The sequence below is a fragment of the Pecten maximus genome, chromosome 16 (assembly GCF_902652985.1).
Source record: "Pecten maximus chromosome 16, xPecMax1.1, whole genome shotgun sequence".
NCBI classification, from domain to species: domain Eukaryota; kingdom Metazoa; phylum Mollusca; class Bivalvia; order Pectinida; family Pectinidae; genus Pecten; species Pecten maximus.
Window position 1 is genome coordinate 18,350,220 of NC_047030.1, and position 24,321 is coordinate 18,374,540.

General features: G+C 36.0%; 2 protein-coding genes across 3 annotated transcripts in view; both read left to right on the forward strand.

The window, feature by feature from the left end:
• The first annotated feature begins 2,545 nt into the window (after positions 1–2,545).
• On the forward strand, positions 2,546–13,578 carry LOC117344814 (SPRY domain-containing SOCS box protein 1-like). Of its 2 annotated transcripts, none has more exons than XM_033907640.1 (3): positions 2,546–2,661; positions 4,582–5,457; positions 6,178–13,578. In XM_033907640.1, exons 2-3 carry the CDS (start codon positions 4,752–4,754, stop codon positions 6,306–6,308), a joined length of 837 nt encoding a protein of 278 aa, XP_033763531.1. In that variant the 5' UTR covers positions 2,546–2,661; positions 4,582–4,751; the 3' UTR covers positions 6,309–13,578. The 2 variants fall into 2 exon arrangements, with proteins under 2 accessions (XP_033763531.1, XP_033763530.1); XM_033907639.1 differs by having other exon boundaries at positions 2,546–2,654.
• A 3,054-nt stretch (positions 13,579–16,632) lies between these two features.
• Positions 16,633–24,321, forward strand: part of LOC117344911 (rho guanine nucleotide exchange factor 10-like) — a 68,050-nt gene continuing 60,361 nt past the window's right edge. The window contains exons 1-2 of the mRNA XM_033907794.1: positions 16,633–16,712; positions 20,152–20,250. Of these exons, the coding sequence (XP_033763685.1) occupies positions 20,164–20,250 (87 nt within the window). The 5' untranslated portion in view covers positions 16,633–16,712; positions 20,152–20,163. The remainder of the gene's footprint in view (positions 16,713–20,151; positions 20,251–24,321) is intronic.

A 24,321-nucleotide genomic window follows, 5' to 3' on the forward strand; every position in this document is an offset into this window, starting at 1 on the left:
ACGCGTTTGGTTTCCATGCACATTAAACATTTTCCGAAGATATGCTTTTACCGGTTGTACATAAATCTAGCTTAATTTTTGTTCAAAATTGCGTTTATACTATTGAAGTTCATAATTTGTTAAAACTAAACACATTATTTACATTTGACTTCAGTGAGTTCCGTTTTCCCTACAGGCAATAAAAATTCGTATCGTAAAAGTTTGCCTATAAAATAATTAACCTATTAAAGTTGGCTCATACCTATACCCAAGATGTTGAAAATTTACTCTCAATGATTCTTGTCTGGGTGTTACTAACCTTTCATGGACAAGTTTTATCAATTTCGGACAATTATCCGAAAATCACAAATAGCAGTATCTTCAAGTGGTATTCAACTGGTGACCTTCAATTATTTTTTTTTTTAGAAATGTTGAACTTTTGTACTTATTTGGAAAAGGACTTAAATAATGTTGTTATAACTCGTATCCAACCCTATTTGCTTTGATTCATGGCCATTTAAATATGTTTGACCAAATCAATCGAACGATACAACAAACAAAAGTATTACACAGGAACAAAATAATCGTTTGTCAAAACGATCTTTAAGGTTAAAATTCGGTTTGATTGCCTCGTCGTGATTAACTATTTATTCATTTAACGGGTTTTACGTCCGCTATTATGACTTTGCGGCCTTTCAGCTGACGAGAACAGATAGGAAATTGATAGAATGGGTATAGTATAGAGTAGAAGGTGATAGTGTGATGGTCGTTTATATAGTCACCAACTACTCAGTTATTGTCGGATACGTAATCCTTACATTGTCTGTCTGGTGTTGGGAGGTCCTAGGTTTGAATCTGTATAGTTTTCCTAAATTTGGTAGATTAAAATTGCCACATGCAATATTTTGTACGTGGTAACGGACCCCTATGTTGGGGAACTGCACTAGACCAGAGACTTGTATATCAGGTATACACTGGACCGATCACCGATGGCCACTTAAACGTGTTTAGTTAATTGTTCAGAACTTACTTTCCAATTCAGATAATTTTGATTCTAATTATCAGTTTTATTAAAACCACTTAGCTAAAAAAACGTAATCTAAGTAAGTAAAAAACGGGGTATCTATAGTTCTTATAAAGCTTAAAACCCCGTTTTACACACGGAAACGAGAAATCAAAAATGACCGTAATCAGCCACCATGCTATGTATAATTTAATTATTTCTTTATGAATTTCAACAGAAGTTTAATTGGTTGTGCATAAATTAAGGATTTTTGTTTGTTTGGTTGGTCATGGTCATTTTTGGGAGTTTTCGTTAGTCCACCTATGGTTCCTAATAGTTAATTACTAGTTTCGCGCCTTTACACCGGTCACGTAACCTCAGCGATGAAGAGGTGTGCTAAAAGTAAAAAAAATTAAGTTAAGGTCGACGCTCCCTGTACTACAATTATATCCGTGTCGGTTTGTGTGTCTATAGGGAAGCTGAGAAACGGTTCGGTCTGTGCTGTCGTGAATTTGTCATGGAACAAGAATCTTTATCCTAATTGCCTTAAATTGCATGCGACTGGCCTCCCTTATGTTGTTCATTGCGGTAGTCACCAACTACTACACAAACTAGGTTACCTCACCACAAGATGACCATGGCTGTTCACGGGGCAACTTTTTCCCGGGCGGGTCACTAACGGCCGTTCTGGCTCTTAGACTTTCTTTATGCTGTGATTGATAAAATTAACAAATCAATATAGTCCAAAAACAGAACTCAGTTTTATTCCAACAAGAGCTAGTCGTTATTTCCATATATTTTGTTAAATCTGATCTGCCGTGGTTCTTTTGAACATTAATGCCAAACCTTGTTCAATGTTATTAATTTAAAATATTTGTTTTGTACACATTTTCTAGTGAGTCATATACCTTATTCGTCAATATATGTATAATTATATATGTTTAATTATGATTTGCACCTATATCATATCACCGGTAGCCTGTCATAAATGGTACTTTTATTTCGGTTTTTTTTTCTCTCTCTATCTTATCATGTAATTGCATCGTGTAGATAGCCTGCTGCAGTGGGCTCGAATCATGTACATGTATACTGGTAGGTAATATACATTTCGCATGTATATAATTCATAAATTAACTGTTAAACATCATTTTCTGATTTGTAACTGTAATCATGCAAACTTCAAATAATAATAATGTTAGAAAAAAAGACCGACGTTGAAAAATAAACCTCTATAGAAATTAAATATCGATTAAACTATATTCACAACATCCGGGTAAAAAATCCCATTCATTCCCTCCCTTACAATGGTCCTACATTGAACAGCTGGCTCAATCGATACGATTAATATTCACGTTTTCACATTAATTTCATGTTGCCAACTATACGTCATAACTGAAAACAAAGATGTCTTTATTATATTTTCTAATGTTTAAAATCTACAACGGATGTAAATTTGAGAGTGACTCATTTCACTTCCATTCATTTTTTCTCACAATAAAAAAAACCAACTCAACCCCCGGGATCTCAGCTCAGTGATGTCAACCTATGTGTAGATCACGTGACCTCCGATAGCTTGGCAGCCATGATGGTTTTGTGAGAGAGTTTGGTCGACATAAAGACAACAGGAAATGCTGATATTCTCGTCGTTTCCTCCGAAATGTCGGAGATCAGGGTAAAATGTGAATATATATCATTGTTCATTGGCCATAAATGCCGATTTTGATGTCCTGTTAGACTGTTGATATGCCAGCTGACTCATTTATTTGGGCTTTGATAAGGCCCTGTAATGTACTGGTTCGTCTCGTGTTTTGGTCTAACAACAATAGACTAATATGACTCAATATGACAACATATCACCTGGGATGTGTATAATTCTTCAAATGTTTTAATATTCATTGTTCGGACTTATAAATTCTTTTCGTTTTATCGATTTAAAGTGCTAGTTTCTTAACTGCATAACTTTGGACGAGATGACGAAAACTGGAAAATGAAAATTTCAGGTCCTTTGTGGCTTTGTGTGAGAAGAAGGCTTTCGTGGATGTTTATGTCGTTATCTCTGATGGTCGTGTACTATCAGCTCGTATAAACAGATAACAGAATAGTAGAAACCGTTTCTTTTACAGTCTTTGTTCTATTTGTGTCAGTGTTCGGTTTATTTGGAAACCTAGTGTAACTTGATATTTGAGACCTTGTACTAACCATCCTTTTTGTGTTGGATTTGGGTTATCACAAAACACATGGCATGAATCCGACAGAAGTGTTGAATTTAAATATGCATTGTCTGATAGAACATTTATTGATGTCTTGTCATGAAAATCAACATTATTTAGATGTTTTTCTTTAAATTGTGCCTTGATGTCTTGTGCATTAATTGTCCAACACAAAAACATTTATTTGGTTATTGTTCAATTTTCATCAAAATTTTCAAAAATATTATTGATACAACTGTATATTAACAAACTTATAGAAAAACAGTTTCACATACAATTTTATAATTAAACACATTGCCCTTGAGCTTACATTTAAGACGGTAGTCAACACAATATCCATTGATAAATTACATTAGATCTAATATCTAAGGAAAGGTAACTCCATTTTGTTGACTTATAAAATGTATTTTGCTATCAGAGACTTTGTCAAAGATGTGGTTTGGTGCCACGGTGAATATAACACCTGTACATTTGCTTTGCACGATATTCAATTACAGGACAACCAGGTGTAGGGATAATGTATTCTACTATGTTGGTTTTCTTAGATACTCCAGTTTCTTTCTATGGTAATAATCCCCTAGTATGTGGTTCAATCAAGAGTCAGATTAATTATGTTGACCCTTGACTTTAAGCAATTTCAGAAGTCAAATCACCATTTCTCAGAAATCTGAAGGGTCAAATCATAGGTCAAGCAGACCAATGGGGAGTCAAAAGCATGCTTTCAAGGTTTGACTGGTTCAAATTATTTGTTTCTCAATTGTAAGAAGAAGTGAATTGGTTATCAACCGTTATGGTCATCATATAGAACAGCCTCCCCTGTGTGAGGTGAATTTGTGTTTTGGGATGCTGGGTTATGTTTGTGTTTGTTTCCATGCAGGACATCACACCAAGTTACATTATACAGACAGCAGGCAAATTGTCCCATTCCAAAGAATGTTGAGTGCTAAACAGGAGTAGTAACTCTGGTTTGTTGCAGCATGGGAACAGAATCCAAAGCCTTTCTCATAAGAATGATGGCTCAACTTAAAGCCAAAAATGAGGCAGTGTCGACTCAAGGGAAATATTCAGAGGAGGAAACTAAAATTGAAAAAGGAGAAAAGATCCCAAATTTAGTCACTTCTTAATCTTAGGATCATGTAAGGGGGCACCTAAATGTACCTAAATTAAATAGGTAGATTGTTGGTGACCAGATAGTTGAAGAAGTTCCTAGATTCATGTGTTTCACAAGTCCCAAGTTTGATTCCTTGCGACATCAAAGATTTTCAATGTCAGTTTGACATCACAAAAGAAAAGGGCATCTGTAAAAATGATCTTAATTGTTATAATTTACATACCACATAAAATGTATAACCTAGGTCATGTTTAACAGTATTTTCCTTACTATTTCAGATTATGATATTTACGGATCTCTGCTGAGTGCCGTTTTTACCAAGTTGTGACCACACTTGAGGGAGTTGTGCAATTGTTTTAACCTGCAGATACCATATATTTATTTCGCTGATTTCTGTCTGTGAACATTTAATGCCCATTAGTACTTGTATGTGATGTTTGTCTAAGAAATGAACATGGGTCAGAAGGTGTCAGGTGGTATAAAGACAGTTACGTCTAGAGAGACTACCTACAAGGCACTTTACAAAGGCGACATGGTGTATAACCCAGACTACCAGAAGCCCAGTAGACTCGACATGCTCCTCGACATGCCGCCCACGTCCAAAGATGTCCAAGTCAATCATTCATGGAATCCAGATGATCGTTCACTCAATATATTTGTGAAGGATGACGACAAATTGACTTTCCACAGACATCCCGTCGCACAGAGTACAGACTGTGTACGTGGTAAGGTGGGCTACACACGTGGTTTACATGTGTGGGAAATAGTGTGGAGTACACGACAACGCGGGACACATGCAGTGGTTGGTGTGGGGACTAGTGAAGCACCCCTTCATTGTGTAGGATACCAGTCCTTGGTAGGCAGTAACTGTGAATCATGGGGCTGGGACCTTGGTCGTAACAAACTGTACCATGACGTGAAAAATAACCCAGGTGTTACATACCCTAGTCTATTAAACTCTGACGAGAACTTTGTCGTGCCCGATAGCTTCCTTGTGGTGCTTGATATGGACGAGGGTACGTTAAGTTTTGTTGTAGATGGACAATACTTAGGTGTTGCATTCAGAGGCCTCAAAGGAAAGAAACTTTATCCCATAGTCAGTGCTGTGTGGGGACATTGTGAGATCACCATGCGGTATATAGGAGGGCTGGACCGTAAGTATCTGTCTGAGTATTCTCTTCAAATTATATGTATTCTTACCCACTACTACTAATCAGCAAAACTTTGACATATTGCAGTGCTACAACCTGTGTGAAAGAGGATTGGTGCCCTTTATAACTTAAGTCTGTAAAGGGGTTCCTTATCTCAAAGATCTGCCAATAAAATCTTTATTCGTTCACTCAAAGACTTTCTGGTCTAGAGAAATGGTCAGAAAAAATAATAATAATCCTGATTTCACATGGAATCTTAAATTTCGACAAATGGGCTTATTTATACTTATGAAGAACAAACGTTAAATGGAAATTGGGCCAAATTGAATTCTGTAATAAAACCTAAAGATACCCTTGTTTCTGCAAACCTAGGCCTACTGACCCATTTTATTGTGCCTATACTTAAGGCTTTTGTCCATTTTAAAGGAAAGACTATACCCCAACCACCGACCCTATTTTTTTTCTCAATCATGCATGTTAGCAGAAACAGAAAGTCTAAAAGTGAACAATTTTCAATAGCTTGTAATATTGCATATTTGAATAACATGTTAATTTGCTAAGATACATGGATTAAAAAAATAAGATGACCTTAAAAAGAATGAAGTATGTATGTAGATGTGTGGTTCATGATAAGCATTTACATATCGCTTCCATACATTTATTCTGATGAATATATTTTCTGTTCCTATACCTATATTTAACCCCTGTGTGTTTTACTTCCAGCTGAACCTTTACCACTGATGGATATAAGTAGACGCATCATACGCCATAACCTTGGTAAAAGCAGACTCCATGAAATTAACAAGCTTCCGTTACCAAATTCTATAAAGAATTATCTTCTCTATCAATCATAGCAGGAAGTGTGATCAGAGTTGTCCTCTCTTGGCTTTGTTGTGTTGCCGAACAGCCGTATAGAAAAATGTGACAGGATTTCTGCCTCAACTTCATCGTGAGGAAGGGCTGTCCTTGGAACTTGTCGTTTGACGGGAACACTCTGGCTTCTGTCTTGTATGCTGTTAAAATACAGTTCTCTGAATACAATATGATAATAATACTTTCATATGTCCTGTATACGGATCTCAAGGAAGCATTTATCTCTCTACCTTAAGTATTCACACAGTTACATGGCGCCATGATGATCATTCGGTGTGTATGAATGACTTCAAAAAAGTTTTAACAAGTAAATTTTTATTTTCAAAGCATGTAGACAAGATTAATATAGGTGGCCATGGTTTAACAGTGGATAAAACGGAACTACATGATCTCTTTAATTTGAATAGGGCCAAATATGAAAAACATTGCCCTTTGCCCTTTGTGGCATTTTTGCTGTGATTATTTGGCAATAAACTTAGTCACTAGGAGAAGTTAATGTTATTATGTGTAACAAACTTTACAAGCTTGCCCGTAAATTTCATCCATTCAAATGTGTTTTAGGTATCAGATATATCATTGCAGTAAGACAGACATTATTGTGTATGTTAAAATCTGACAACTTTTTAATGGTGGAATTTTAAATGCAAACGCATGCATTGATTGCAAAACTTCATTTACATCAGTAATTTTTTGACAGTTTTATTATTTTTTTTGAGGGGGGGGGGGGGTGTTAAATTTTCTTTATCAAAGTTAAAAAACAACATTTTAAAAAATAGATGGAGATGAATTTACGGTTGTAACGTAAATGATTTTGTGCATGGTTGCCTGAATGTTTACGATGAACTGTTTTTCAAAGGGAGACAACTGTGTTTTGGTGACTAAGAATACCTGTATTGGAATTGTGATGATGAGAAGATGGTATTTAAAACCAATTTTTTTCCATGAGGATGTTTGCATGTATGTAGTATATATCTAGAGCGTGCGATGTCTTTTATAAAGATTTTAATTGTGAAATGTCTTTATTCATCATTAATTTGTATTTATATTTTTTTTTCTTCAAAGTTTGTTGTGATGGAAGAAAATATGAACATGATAAGTAATGTATGGGCCAAGCAATTAATTATCCAACTTAATTACTGATCATTAGGTGTCCATTGCTGTTGTTTATGGCATGTATAAACAAATAAAATTGTCATAGATTGAATTGGGAATTATAAAAGCTGAAATCATTTACTCCGGGTAAGTCCTACACTTCAGTTTTAAAAATGACACCCCTTTGGCTAATTCCTTCTAGGTTTTTTGACAAATATTTGAAATAATAATCCTAAAATATATGGTGATCTTTCAACTAGTAAAATACCTAATTTGTGATAAAATGATTGATCACCAGATTTTGTGCCATACTCAAGTGTAGTAATGGAACACAGCGTGAGTGGGCCGCCTAATGATGAATGTCCGGAGAATTTCCCGTGGAGTCGGGTTATCTGCCGTCCATAGTCATTTGATGTATATGTCAGTCTCTATATTCTAGCTCCATATTTTAATTCACTTATATTTCCTAAGTAATTAAACTTAATTTGCAATATTGTTTGACAAGCCTTATTCCACAGTATTTTAACATTAACTTGACCTCGGGTCTCCATATCTGATGTTAGATTATTGGTATTGTGTTCAGTCAGTATATAGATTGTCAGTTAATTTTTCTTTCGTAAGAATCAACTATAGCATAAATCTTAACATATGTGATCAGACTGGATACAGAATTTCACACTCTGAAGTGTTATGTAGTTTAAATGAGGAAAGCATTCAACATACTTTTCTCAAGTTCACCTGTCCGTTATAGAGTTAGTGAGACTGGCCTGTTTTTGAAGTTTGGACCATCACTTTCCGACACCGGTAACAAGTGGCCTTATTGTGGATGGTATGGTTCATGGTCACCAGATATTGATTATTTCTGTGCACGTTTTGTTGACGGCGATTGATAATATCATGATCACATGAATGTTTGGTTGAAGATGGTCGACAAGATGGTGGGTTGAATGCATCAATTTGACTATAATTCTGGTATTGTCTGAATGATTCTGCTCTGCACGTGCTGTGTCATTATCATTTATGTTTCTCTATTATATGAACGAATCTCAAAATAAATCCAAATGTTGTGTAGAATGTTGGTTCCCTTACTGAATACATGTGTTTCCTCCAATACTTCCATTCAATAATTCCTCGGATACTCCTGTCTATACTTCCTCCAACACTTTTTTCAAAACCTGTTCAACACACATCTTCACATATAGCTGACTGCTAAAAGCTGAATTTTTTTCTAGGGTTTTTTTATGACAGAATGTTAAAAAGCTTTTTACTGATAGATATCTTTTAATGTCATTATGAAGCAAATACCATCAGATTCTAATATTCATGTGATGAAAAGTTAGAGTTACTGGACCAATCATCAAGGACAAATGTTCTGTCTCTTAATTAACCGGTAAATATTTTGTTATTATAAGCAAGACGTCTCTTAAGTGTATGAGCTAGAATAAAGTTGCCAAACTTTTACCCATATACATCTATAAACAAAATCAAATGTTCCAGCTTAAGGTGTTAAAGGTGTTTCACAAATAAATATCTTTGTTTTGCTGTTTTGCACATTCTACCAAGGGCAACCAGCTGAAGTCCTCCTACCTTCATTTTATAGCAACATTAGAAGTCATCACTATAAGCTATTTTTGAGAAATGTGGAGGATCAATACATTGACATGCTCCTTCAATCCCAAGAGTCCAATCTGATTTTGGAAGTCAAAAACAAGTCTCCAAAGTCTACTAGATGCCCTGCTACCCATACAAACCAATTTTGTATACTAAATTATAAAGTGCTTGCCATAATATCTTAGAATTTATAATCAAGAATTAATTAGTAGATCAATATCAAGGAAGCTCTGTTAGTGTATTTTTCTCTGGTCAGAATTAAGGACAGTAGATCTAGAATAAAGGAAACATTTAAATACTGTTTGTTTGAAAATCAATATTTTTTCAGTATCAAAAACATACAAATCAATATTTTTTCAGTATCAAAAACATACAATTCTTAATTGGAAATTTCATGTCTAAATTCAACCCAAGGGTATCTATTAACCTAAAGTTGTGCTAAATTAAGGAACAGATGATAGATACATGCATATTGCGTTCTGAAAACATTGAAGGATAATTATAAAAGGATTAAATTATATTGTAATTTATTGTTATTTTATCTCAGGTTTGTTGATTCCTGTTTGGAAAATGAAGCCAGGTTAAGGATTTCAATAGTTATTTACCATGGGAACATTAGTGTATCACTTAAATTTGTCTCCAAAAGATTTTATTGTGACTAGGAACATGAAAGTTTACAGAAACCATGTTTTGATGCCTGATTTTTTTTTCTTTTCTTTTACAAATCGCTCATAAAAAGAAAATTCTATGTAGCAATCTGCATTAATTATTGTGGTATGTCGATCACTTTCGCAATAGACATCTGTTCAGAGTACTATTTATGTTGACAAGTTTTATGGTCCATTCACTATGCATTGGTAGAAAGTTGATCTTGTAAGTCTCAAACATTTTGTTATCCTGCTCAACTCTTAACAATATTTGGGGGAGATTATTTTCACTATTTTAATTTTAAAGAGCTGTGGAAACTTTATTCGATACCTCTTACATATTTACATTGGATGTTGTGTGGATGGATGATAACAAGTTTTGTTGTTCATTCTGCAAATTTAAGTCCCTGTAAAGAAATGTGAAAATAACTGTAGAGAAAATTTAGATATTATAGTATTTTGAAGTTATTGTAAAAACTGAGTTAAAAACAGAATGGAGGGAATTTTTTTTCTGAACTTTGCACAGTCAGGACGTGACATATATTGGAAGGGTGTGATGGATATGAAGATACGGTTTTATTGTATTAAAACTGCTGATTATTTGTTGTTACTTTTTGTCACTTTGAGAAATTTATGTAAAGATCCTTAAAAATCAGTGCCTATTAAAGCTCTTCTGTTTTCATCTCCACCTATGTTTTAACATGAAGTATGGCTTTTCGCTTCTTTTCAAACATACATTTTATAAAGATATGATATTGTCATGTACAGTAATGCTAGTCAACAGCGGAAGTTCAAAAAAACTTATCTTAGCTGTTTTCACCATCCTTCCTTAATCAGAGTTGATTAGATTTTCTGTTTGTGGACAGATTAGTGTTTGTTAATCTGACATGCTGAGAGAAGCACAGACAAGTTTGGAGAGGACATTGATGAGATTTCAATCACACACATGTTTCATGCTCATGATTTTAAGTATGTGGCTTATTTTTAAGTAATACGTGTTTGTCACTATGACATGTGAATGAATTCACACCATAAATTATACATTGACCTAAAGCCATTTGTTTTGTAGGGTAAAATACAAGCAAGTGCTGTTTTGATAAACAACAAAACTGTTTTTATTGAAATGTTGGGTCAAGATGATATTTTCCGTTTTATGTATGATTTAGATATTAATATATATGTAGACTTATTTTAATTTTGTAATGGCCAAGGACATTTGGCAGTGTAATTAAGGTGTTTTAACAACATGTGATATACATAACCATAATTTATTAAGTAAGTGTTTTATGTCTTTCCCCATGTAAAAACCTTTTTAACAATACCGCTTGGGTGTCTGTTTATGTGTTTTAGTGATTTTGTTTGCACACACAACTAGTCATGTTCAATCAAACCTGAAGTGGTGTCAGTATATTATAACAGAATATTATTTAACAGATATCAGATTACTTTTACGTGTAAATTTTAATCAAGTATGTGCCAGATTTACTGAAGTTTAATATATAAAAACAACATTTAACTATTGGGGCTATGTTCAGTGCCTATGTCTCTTTTTTTCCTCCAAACCACCAGGAATGGAAACATTTTCTGTTTAACTCATAAAGCGTAAGAATTAGTGCTGAAAAAAAACATGTACAAATATCACAATAAAGGTGACAGGTTTTACTTATTTTGTTGGGGAAGATTATAATAGCTTTAGTTATAGTGATGGAGAAGGGAGGTAACTCTTCAACTCTTGATGAAATAAGTTGATTGAATTAACTTTGCTCAACTTTATATAAAAAAATTGATGAGATCAGTATTCTGTATGATTAGTTTCTTCATCCATAAAATATTTACATATTAGCAATATTGATGGCTGTCCACATGAAACAATACAAGCCACTTTTGAATTAAAAACTGCCCCATAATCACCTTCCCATTGAGAACTTGTGAGACTGTATTTTGTGTAAGGTTCCGATCTCATGTGTACACGTGAGTCTGATGGTGGTTTATCAGTTCCCCCCCCACTCTCAGCTTTACATGTGTTCAGTTGCCTGTACCTGTAGTATTATTATCATTTGGAATGAGAAGGGTTTCATCATCAGTGTATATAATCATTCAGGTTGTCAGCTTGCATTTAAATGGGAATTATATATACGTGTGTGTATATGCTGTATAATGCGTGTGGTATGTGTAAAAATGATTATAAACTCACTACATCTTGTCATAGTTCAGCTGTGAATGACAGCGATTTGAAAAAAAATATCATAGAAATCATTGGATATCCTTGTGATAACATTATTGTTAAAATATAACTTTGCAATATCAATATTTTGCCTTTATCAAGGGCAAATAAAGCATGACCTTTCTTTAGAATTTACTTTAAGGATCCTCATTTTTCTGATTTTAAATGAAATTAATTGTTGGCTTGTTTACCTTGTCATCAAGAATTGCCTGTAACACTGGCCAAGGTGCTTTTCCTTCTGAAACTTTCACACATGGGATTTTTCCTTATCCTGATGTCTAGTAGACTATCAATGTTGTTCCTTTATATTTTAAAATAGAAAATGATTTTTTTTATCCTTTTTACAAAATAGTTAGTTTTAATTCTAAACTTCTATTACTGCATCTTAAGGTTTTGATATAAAACAAAATCAACAAATGTTTTATGGGACCAGGTCTAGAATTTTTGTTTAATTTGCTTATTTAAAAAAAACAACATTGTTTTTATCTGGTATAAAGTTGATCAGGACCAAGATGGACTTCAGTGTTTTAAAATTGTAATTTTCAGGTTTTAATGAAATAAAGCTTAATGTTTTAATTACAACAAAAGTATATAATGTGAATTGAATTTCAGTATTTTAATATTTTTTTTGTCTCATGCTTTTAATTGGGAGAAAACTGAGATGAGAGAGTGTAAACATGTTTTGCTATTGGTGTACAATCTAACATGTCAGGGTTATATATGTTGGTGTGATGACATACAAGTACAGGTTTCTTGCTCAAATCTCCTATATAATTGATTCTGTGTAGGGTATTTCCCTCTCAGGAACAATTAGATAGGGAATCTATCTCTTAACGAAAAACTTCATTATTTAAACTCACAATTTGAATTTGCAAAATTATAATTGAGACTTGTGGTTATACATGTATCTTAGTGAACTTGGTTATACATGTATCTTAGTGAACTTGGTTATACATGTATCTTAGTGAACTTGGTTATACATGTATCTTGGTGAACTTGGTTATACATGTATCTTAGTGAACTTGGTTATACATGTATCTTAGTTATATTGGATGAAGCCCGCAGCTGTTTGATCTTCCCCTATAGGAGTATATCCATTGAATCAGAGGCGTGTACTTGAGCAGACTACCTGTACTTGTATGTGTGATGATTTGTGTTAGGACAACACTTGGATGAATGTGGTGCTAGTTGTGTACTATTGCTGGTCAAACTCGGGTCCTCCCCAGCATCCAGTTACCGGTCTTGTCGACTTCAAATTCATGTACTTAATGAGCAATTAAGATTTACTTTAAACCTTTTTGACATTTTCAGTGATGATAATTATTACACTTTATGGTATTTAATAATTAATGACCTTCTGAATAAAGATATGACCTTTCTGACTTTTACCTTTTTATATGATGAATGATCTACTTCGTATCAGCGTTTATTTCTGAACTTACCATAGTGACCTTGAGGATGAAATAATTGACCTAAATGGTAACCTTGGTGATGACCTTGAGTCTGACCATCAGTGGTATTCTTATGTATTTGTGTGAGAATGATATTTTGTGAAGTGATTCATACATAGTTTTTGTGCATGTTTAAATGCCAAGAACATCTTCATGTATTTTTTTTTCATTGTAAAGCAGTGGTTGTAATAATTCTAGCCAAATAAATTTAAATGACCAGAATTTACATGCCTGCTTCTTGTTTTTGTCTTGCCTTGAATATTCCTGCAAAATACCACTAAGTCATCGTGAACATTTCACTTTAAATTTTCGGGTTTAGATCTTTCTCAAAAAGTTTTAAGTCCAACTATGTATAGAGGGTTCTTCCATTCTATCACTTTACTAACATGGAGGTTTGTTTGATAGATTTTGGTGAAAAAATACAGAAATTTAGATAAATTGTAGAGTTTGCTTATTACATTGACAATGTCCGAAAAGACACATGAATATGTACGATTCTTGTTTTCTCTGAGACCACATGACAGTTGAGTTCTTAATTCATCATGCTTATGAGTTGTATAACAGAATATTTAGAAGATATATTTCCAGGTACTAAATATTAAAATGAGTGGTCGGGTAACAGAGTTAATATGAGTGGTCGGGTGGCACAGTTAACACGAGTGGTTGGGTGGCACAGTTAACGAGTGGTCGGGTGGCACAGTTAATATGGGTGGTCTGGTGGCACAGTTAACATGGGTGGTCGGGTGGCACAGTTAATATGAATGGTCGAGTGGCACAGTTAATATGAGTGGTCGGGTGGCACAGTTAACTTGGGTGGTCGGGTGGCACAGTTAACACGAGTGGTTGGGTGGCACTGTTAACATGAGCGGTCGGGTGGCACAGTTAACACGAGTGGTTGGGTGGCACAGTTAACATGAGTGGTCTGGTGGCACAGTTAACGTGAGTGGTTGGGTGGCACAGTTAACATGAGTGGTCGGGTGGCACAGTTAACATGGGTTGTTCGGGTGGCACAATTAATATGAGTGGTCGGGTGGCACAGTTAACATGGGTGGTCGGGTGGCATAGTTAACATGAGTGGTTGGGTGGCTTGGTTAACATGGACGGTCGTGTGGCACAGTTAACATGAGTGGTCGGGTGGTACAATTTATATGAGTGGTCGGGTGGCACAGTTAACATGAGTGGTCAGGTGGCACAGTTAGCATGAGTGGTCGGGTGGCACAGTTAACACGAGTGGTCGTGTGGCACAGTTAACACGAGTGGTCGGGTGACAATTAATATGAGTGGTCGGGTGGCACAGTTAACATGAGTGGTCGGGTGGCATAGTTAACATGAGTGGTCGGGTGGCACAATTAACATGAGCGGTCTGGTGACACAATTAATATGAGTGGTCGGGTGGCACAGTTAGCATGAGTGGTTGGGTGGCACAGTTAACATGAGTGGTTGGGTGGCACAGTTAACATGGGTGGTCGGGTGGCACAATTAACATGAGCGGTCGGGTGGCACAATTAACATGAGCGGTCGGGTGGCACAGTTAGCATGAGTGGTTGGGTGGCACAGTTAACATGAGTGGTTGGGTGGCACAGTTAACATGAGTGGTTGGGTGGCTCAGTTAACACGAGTGGTCGGGTGGCACAGTTAGCATGAGTGGTCGTGTGACACAGTGGTAACACTTGCCTTTCACCTAGGCAGCTGGGGTTTGATTCCCTGATCGGATGTGAAAAGGAAGTGGTCACCTGCCCAACTGGGTTTTCACCTGGTACTCTGGTTTCCCCCCACATTACTCTGGTTTCCCCCCACATTACTCTGGTTTCCCCCCACATTACTCTGGTTTCCCCCCACATTACTCTGGTTTCCCCCCACATTACTCTGGTTTCCCCCCACATTACTCTGGTTTCCCCCCACATTACTCTGGTTTCCCCCCACATTAAGGCCCTTTGGCCACTTTAATCTGGGCCAACAAACGTGATCAATATAAGTTTGTAGATCTTGTTTCGTAAATGTAAAATAATAAGTTCACATTTTACTATAAATGCTAATTAAATCCAGGAAAAGACATATCCACGTACAACAAACAAACATGAACACAACCATGAGGCACCTGTTCTATAAATTAAGGACACCAATATACAATGTATAAGGAGTACCTTTTTCTATAAATTAAGGACGCCCATATATAAAGGGCACCTGTCCTATAAATTAAGGACGCCCATATATAAAGGGCACCTGTCCTATAAATTAAGGATGCCCATATTTAAAGGGCACCTGTTCTATAAATTATGAATGTCCATATATAAGGGGCACCTGTTCTATAAATTAAGGATGCCCATATATAAAGGGCACCTGTCCTATAAATTAAGGATGCCCATATATAAAGGGCACCTGTCCTATAAATTAAGGATGCCCATATATAAAGGGCACCTGTTCTATAAATTAAGGATGCCCATATATAAAGGGCACCTGTTCTATAGATTAAGGATGTCCATATATAAAGGGCACCTGTCCTATAAATTAAGGATGTCCATATATAAGGGCACCTGTTCTTTAAATTATGGATGTCCATATATAATGGGCACCTGTTCTATAGATTAAGGATGTCCATATATAAAGGGCATCTGTCCTATAAATTAAGGATGTCCATATAAAGGGGCATATGTTCTATAAATTAAGGACGCCCATATATAAGGGGCACCTGTTGTATAAATCAAGGACAAACACATATATTAGGGTCACTTGTTCTATAAAATGAGGACACCAATATGAATATATAAGGGACTGCCAATATATATGGGGCACCTGTCCTATTAATTAAGGATGCCAATATATAAGGAGTTCCTGTCCTATAAATAAAGGATGCCCATATATAAAGGGCACCTGTTCTATAAATTAAGGACGTCCATATATAAAGGGCACCTGTCCTATGAATTAAGGATGTCCATATAAAGGGGCATCTTTTCGATAAATTAAGGATGTCCATATATAAAGGGCACCTGTTTTATAAATTGAGAACATGCATATGATATCAAGGGCACATGTTGTATAAATTAAGGACACCCATATATATTATAAGGGCCGCTTGTTCTATAAAATGAGGACACCAATTTATAAGGGACACCTGTTCTATAAAATGAAAACATCCGTATATAATGGACACTTTCTATTAATTGACATCGCCTTCAAATTTCCCGCCTTTGGCACATTTTAATTGGGATCTTATCCAATCAGAGAGGTCGTACTATCTTACAGCCACGAGAGAACGTCAACAACAACTACACGTGACGCTCTCGGTACTTCCGTGTCAGTTCGGGTCAACTATGACAAGATGGAGTTTAATTTACAGCTAGTCTGCGACAGGAATGGTTGGTAAGTGTAAACTCACTGCTTAAATTTGCAGTTATTTATACTTTATTATAAGTTACAAGTTGATAAACAGTGTATATCGATTTAGGTAACCGTATATCTGCCCGCACCCGCAGACCGAATTCCAGCACATCAAATCATCAGGCACCTCATATTGACAAGCTGCACAGGTGTAATTTTCATAACGTATCCTACTTCACATTTCTGGTTAACCCTATCATCCTCTGTAGCGTCTAGAATATAGTTATATACATATTTATAGATATGTGTGGTTATAAATTATATTGGACAATTAAAAAATTATATTTTAATACACTTTGCCTATAGGTATCGTATGGCAAGTTTTACCCACGGACAGGCCTTGACTAAACGTTTTATTTACTATAGCTACTGTCCAACAGTTAGGAGGGTACGGCGGCATGTGTGTCTCATGGTACTATTATGTCGTTAAAATGACGTGGTTAGTTGTAACCAATTACCATGGATTAGCTATCTATGATAGTATGATGCCATCATGGGTGGGTTGGAAATTTGCAACAAGTCCCTGTGGATATACACACAGGTACATGTCATTATAACAAGTCCCTGTGGACACACACACAGGTACATGTCAGTATAACAAGTACATGTCGGTACAACAAGTCCCTGTGGATATACACACAGGTACATGTCATTATAACAAGTCCCTGTGGACACACACACAGGTACATGTCATTATAACAAGTCCCTGTGTACTCACACACAGGTACATGTCAGTATAACAAGTACATGTGGATACACACACAGGTACATGTCAGTATATAACAAGTACATATCGGTATAACAAGTCCCTGTGGACACACACAGGTACGTGTCGTTACAACAAGTCCCTGTGGACACACACAGGTACGTGTCGTTACAACAAGTCCCTGTGGACACACACACAGGTACATGTCGGTATAACAAGTCCCTGTGGACACACACACAGGTACATGTCAGTATAACAAGTACATGTGGATACACACACACGTCGGTGTGGTCATAATTTACTTTTTCATTTGGTCCGAAAGTCAGCATACATTATTTTTACATTTTTAGGTGCAGTGCATGTAGCAATAAAGAGGTTGCATGTTTTGAATCAGTCGATAGTGAAATAATGCTTGCACAAAGTATATAACATGAATGAGTGATTTAGCAAGTCACCGGAACGGATAAGGTAGGCCAATTCATCGGGAACAAATTAAATATCCGCGACAAGTTTCTTCTAACGAAAGTTGTCAGATCCCTTATTAGGATACAGATCAGTTATTACATGGATAGAAGAAAAAACATTAAATTGAGTACAGTTTAAAAACTTAGGAACCAAACTAAACTGGGTGAGTTAAATTCACAGGAATCTTATATATATGGAATCGCGATGTGGTTTATCTAGAAACATGACTGACATCACAGATTAATCGATCAAAGAATTAAACTTATCATAGTATGTCATTTTAAGTGAAGTTAAAAAACTTAGTTCTTGACTGTTCATCACAAGCTTAAGGCAACCACAGCCTTTTTAAAGTAAATAAAATTCCTTAAAATGACATAGGATGAGCAACAGTAAAACATTCAGGAATGTACTTAAAAAAACAATAAAATGTCTTCTTATTACATGCCATTATATGTTTATTAATATTTGCTTGAAAATTTCTCCTGTAATCTAATCCCTCATGTACAGGACCTATGAGTGGCCTTGACACTTATATCTAATTGGAGTATGATTCACAGTGGAAAGAGACAGTGCAATTCCAAAAAATATATCCTCATTGATTGACATCAATAATTAGGAGACTCTTTTTCAATAAGAACAGTAAAAATCTTAAATAGTTTGCTGGAAGAAATCATATCTACTTAAGTGTAAATGCTTCAAGAATGCTTTAAACAGACATTGAGAAAATCAAAACTCATTTGTAATTACAGAGCCATAATAAAAGCATAAACCATTCAAATGTGTGAAAAATAACATTTTTTAAAAATATGTATTATTGTAATTATCATTGTTTGTTGTCTGGTATAGAGGACTATAAAGTTCTGCACCAGAAATAAACATATCTTATCAGATATGGTATTATGTACATAGTCATAGGCATATATTGTTATGATAGTGTCATATTTGGCAATCACATTTAAAATATATATTATACAAATATATCATGGGTGTCTGTACAATACATTGTAGTCCATAATATTTGACTCGAGGTACTGGTGATCGACCGCTGTTCTTTTACATGAGGCAGAAGCACCCATGATATACTTGTTTCATTACATAATCACTAAAACACACTTGGAATCACTTTCCTGTAAACTTATAAGTCGTCATGACTGTCGTCTGGCAGTGTTGACATCTGAGTGACGTAGACGCTTGAATGGGTAGAGCTAAATTTTGAAACGTCACAGGTGTTCAATAGTTCGCACATGATCAAATTCTGAAGCGTCACAAGTGTTCAATAGTTAGCACATGACCGTGCAATAGTCATTTTAGCCGTGCAATAGTTCGTCATATACCTTATGCGATAGTTAAGGGAAATCAAACACATTATATAATAAATATAAATACATATTGAGTTTATCCCAGCTTATTCTTCTTGTTCTTATGGTGCTCAGGTGTTCTTCCCTTTATCAGACATTTGTTTTGTTGCTGGTTTGATTTGACTAGCCTTAGCATGCACACATGTTGGGTTTTAACTGATCATGAACCTCGATGCAGTGACTGGCAGCATGATTACATATAACAAACTGAAGTGTGCAAGACCTGCCGGTGTGTGTCTATCGAAACTCAGGTGATGTCTGCAATGCACCTATCAGCTACCTGTGTGTTGAGATACTGTGGTACCAGTTTCTGAGAATTGTTTTACATCTACCTGGCATTAAGACAAGAGGATGATGCCATATACTGGGCACTTTTAGTACGTTTACCTATAGGGTATACTGATCATTGTCAAGTGTCAAGTTTTGTTTTAGGTCATCTCACCCAATAGTTGTACATGTACTTACTGATTAAATAAAGAATATTTGTTTGTCTCCTGGGTTTATCAACCCATGAACAGCCAGGATTGAATAAATAATATTTGTTTGTCTCCTGGGTTTATCAACCCATGAACAGCCAGGGTCATTTTTAGGCGGAGTCTTCTTGAAGTGGTTGGTGACTACCTCACTTAACAATGTACAGGAGGCCCGTCGCATGTCATCCAGAGCAATTAGGGTAAAATAGCACAGACCGACATGTTTTTCAGCTTCCTGAGAAACACAAACCACCATGGGTAGGGAGCATCAAACCACCTTCACCTGAGGTTATGTGGCCGGCGCTCTAACCGACTGAGCTAACGACCGCATTTTGCAGATATGACCAGAAACTCATAATATGGTAGTGACAGATAATATGGTAGTGACAGGTAAAAGAGCCAATATTTTTTCTTTACAGAGAAGGATAGACATGGCAAGTAACCAGGAGTGGCCACCAGGTGGCGATCAGCAGCAGCATGGAGACTCTGAGACTGTTTACGCGTCTGTCCCTATCGAGGTAATATGCTTACAATAACATTGTACATTTACAATAGTAAACACCTCGTACACCAAACATTAAAACACAGTTTAGTACAAGGGATCAATTTAAGTGTAGCAAGACCTCGCTGTTTCAAAGTCAAAGGGGTTGTGAAAAAGATATCTTGAGCATCAAGGTATCTAATGCAAGTACATGTATGTTGTATATAGAATTTTTACTGTTGATATGGAATTTTAACTTTGAGTTAGGCAGGGTCTTTGAGATTTACTAAAGTAACATTTGCTCAGCTCCTGTACTGCACAGCACTGTATACACAGCTGTATAGATCTAGAGCGTATCCAGACCTTCTGTTTACTGTAATACAGTACAATCAGAGAAATGGAAAAAAAAAAACGAAAACATGTAGAGCCCTTAAATTTTATCAATGAGGAAATATTTCATTTCATTGTTAATTATCATGTCACACAATATTAATGCTTGAGTTGAGTATCTGAATTAAGAATTTGAAGTATTATTGATCTTAGACCAGTGCTCCAGTTAAGCTGTATACACATGTTAAATGCACATTAAAATTTGCCAATGGCCACTGGCACTCAAAATGTGTATGAATGAGTACTAATTACCTCCTCAATTTTTAGGTTACCATACACTGGTATACCATTTTTCAGCCTCTTTAAGGTCATTTTTAGGGTGTAAGTTACACATTATTGTTATGGTACACAACTTCATTGTTATGAGTGTACATGCTCCTTAAATAAGATACCCATGATTTGTTTGAATGAAAAAAAAATACACAACAGTGTCAGCCAAAATATGATTTTACTCCTCTGGTTTCAAAAGCATGAGCACAGATACCTGCCTGTCAAAAACTTATTTGGGACACTATTAGGTGGACGTAGTTGTACATGACAAAGGACCAGTGTGCTTATAATTACACTTGGAATTATTGAGTTCAGTCAACCATGTTTAGGACTGCATAATACGATAATACGATAATATGATGGTACCTGTAAACTATATATTGTGACTGCAAATTTATCTCACAATTGCAATTGGAAATATAGCTTGGTACAAACTAAGTACTTTATAAAGAGATCAATAGCATTCATATTTAAAGAAATTAGGTATTTCAAAGTAGAAAAGCCAGGGGTAATTTTATTCCTAGAATTTTCATATAGAGAGACTTTCAGATAATTTTACGTTGATTTGGCTGAAGTGGCTTTAAATTTGCATTGATACCATCAGTTATATAAATGAAAAGTGTACTTCTCCGTTTTACATCAACACCACAGGTGTTTACATTATAAATATCTATTATTTAAATGAAAACATGTTCTTTTCCTGGCATTGTTGGCATTTAAAGGACTGAGGATATAAAGTGCTTTAGGTTACTGCAGTGTTGTGTAACTGTATAGACATGTACAGGTGTGCATACAGTTCCTCTCCATACCAGTGTTTCTCTGTATCCAGACAGGTGTGATATGATATACTGCAGACATTACTGGTGATATGGGGTGATCATCGCAGCCATGTGCTTTCTTTACTTTCTGTTGTATGGGATAACATTGAGGAAGTGATTGGACTTTAGTATATATCACAAATAATTGTTTAAGACATCTGACCCGAAGAGTGAGGATGACCTAATAGCCATCATATTTCAGCTGGGCACTGCTGTCTGTAAACTTTTCACATTCCAAACTTCTTCTCATGTTCCACTTGTGGGATTCAGCTCAAACTATATCATAAGTACAAACTATATATTAAACACTGTTTTTTTAGTCAGATGACCGTCTATGCCGTGTAGTCAGATGACCGTCTATGCCCGTGGTCATCTACTTCTTAGTCCCCTAATGGTGAAAATGGGGGGACTATAGGTTTCCTCCCCGTCCTTCTGTCTGTCCTTTAGTCCGTCCACTCTAATTTTTGCACTTTTCTCAGCCATGATTCAAGGTATAATGGTGAAAGGGTATGTAACTTCAGTCTGAGATCAATTTGAGTTTAGGGGTTTCAGGGTCAAGGTCAAGGTCACTGTTACTAGGTGACATTGCTTTAGCAATACTCTCAGAATGCTTGTTTTTTAATGTGACGTTTTAGTCACTACACTCTGTCACCTCCATCAGCGGCTGTGGTAGCCGAGTGGTTAAGGTGTTCTGACACTTTATCACTAGCCCTCCACCTCTGGGTTACAAGTTGGAAACCCACATGGGGCAGTTGCCTGGTACTGACCGTGGGACGGTGATTTTTCTCTGGATACTCTGGCTTTCCTCCACCTCCAAAACCTGGCACGTCCTTAAATGACCCTGGCTGTTAATAGGATGATAAACAAAATAAACCAAACTAAACCTATCACCTCCATCAGAAAATAATGACCAGTACGGTGTATGTTCACTATAATTATAACTGACAATGATTTTATCTGTATATAGGGATACCATTCTATAACTACGCTATTGATTTAAGGAGAATTTGTTTGACAATTTTAAACATTAAGACACTTAGCATTGGATGACACATGTCAAAAGAGCTCTAATTATAGATGAAGTGTCATTTAATACATTTTGTTATGTTTATAGATTGTGGATATTAGAATATGTGGAGGTTACAGTTATTGATAGGATTTGAGCTAGATTTACTTGACAGGTAGATTTGAGCTAGATTTACCTGACAGATGGATTTGAGGTAGGTTTACCTTGGATTTGAGGTAGATTTACCTGACAGGTGGATTTGAGGTAGATTTACCTGACAGGTGGATTTGAGCTAGATTTACCTGACAGGTGGATTTGAGCTAGATTTACCGGACAGGTGGATTTGAGCTAGTTTACCTGACAGGTGGATTTGAGCTAGATTTACCTGACAGGTGGATTTGAGCTAGGTTTACCCGACAGGTGGATTTGAGCGAGGTTTACCTGACAGGTAGATTTGAGTTAGATTTACCTGACAGGTGGATTTGAGCTAGATTTACCTGACAGGTGGATTTGAGCTAGATTTACCGGACAGGTGGATTTGAGCTAGATTTACCCGACAGGTGGATTTGAGCTAGGTTTACCCGACAGGTGGATTTGAGCTAGGTTTACCCGACAGGTAGATTTGAGCTAGATTTACCCGACAGGTGGATTTGAGCTATATTTACCCGACAGGTGGATTTGAGCTAGATTTACTCGACAGGTGGATTTGAGCTAGGGTTACCTGACAGGTGGATTTGAGCTAGATTTACCTGACAGGTGGATTTGAGCTAGATTTACCGGACAGGTGGATTTGAGCTAGGTTTACCTGACAAGTGTATTTGAGTTAGATTTACCTGACAGGTGGATTTGAGCAAGGTTTACCTGACAGGTGGATTTGAGCTAGATTTACCTGACAGATGGATTTGAGTTAGATTTACCTGACAGGTGGATATGAGTTAGATTTACCTGACAGGTGGATTTGAGTTAGATTTACCTGACAGGTGTCGTCGATGAAGAAGACGACGCCTACTCTCCTGGAACACCTGGTCTTATTCTCCTTGTACTTTTTCAAGAGTCTCCATTTATATCCATTTCTCCCATCATTTTTATCTTTTTTTTATCCATTTTGATATTCTCTGTTATTGTTGTCACTATGTCCCTATTCTGGTCCAGAGGTCGATCAGTATTGTAAATCCAGAATCTAATTGTCATCGTTTGTTTTTAGTGGTACTTATATATATCCTGATTATACTAGTAGAGTCAGTGTACAGGAAATGGACTACTGAATTCATACTCGATATAAGTGGCTTCACTATACCAGTCAATAAACAATGATGTTACTGAATTAAGGTGAAGTGTTGTGTTACATAAGATTTTACAGGGTTAACCAACTTAATACAATATCCTGTCCATTATCACTTCACTTTAACTCATATTCATCACACCACAACATTACACCATCAAATTCTTTACACCAGGCTGCTTAAATAACCTTAGTTGTTGATAGGACATTAATAATACAAAATCAAAATGTATACCACTATATATCACTTTATTATCTGACATATTTAACATTGGAAGAATAAATTGCTGTGTGCATGCTTATTAATCTTTAAGTTCCTAATGGGAATTTCGTCTTTTTCCA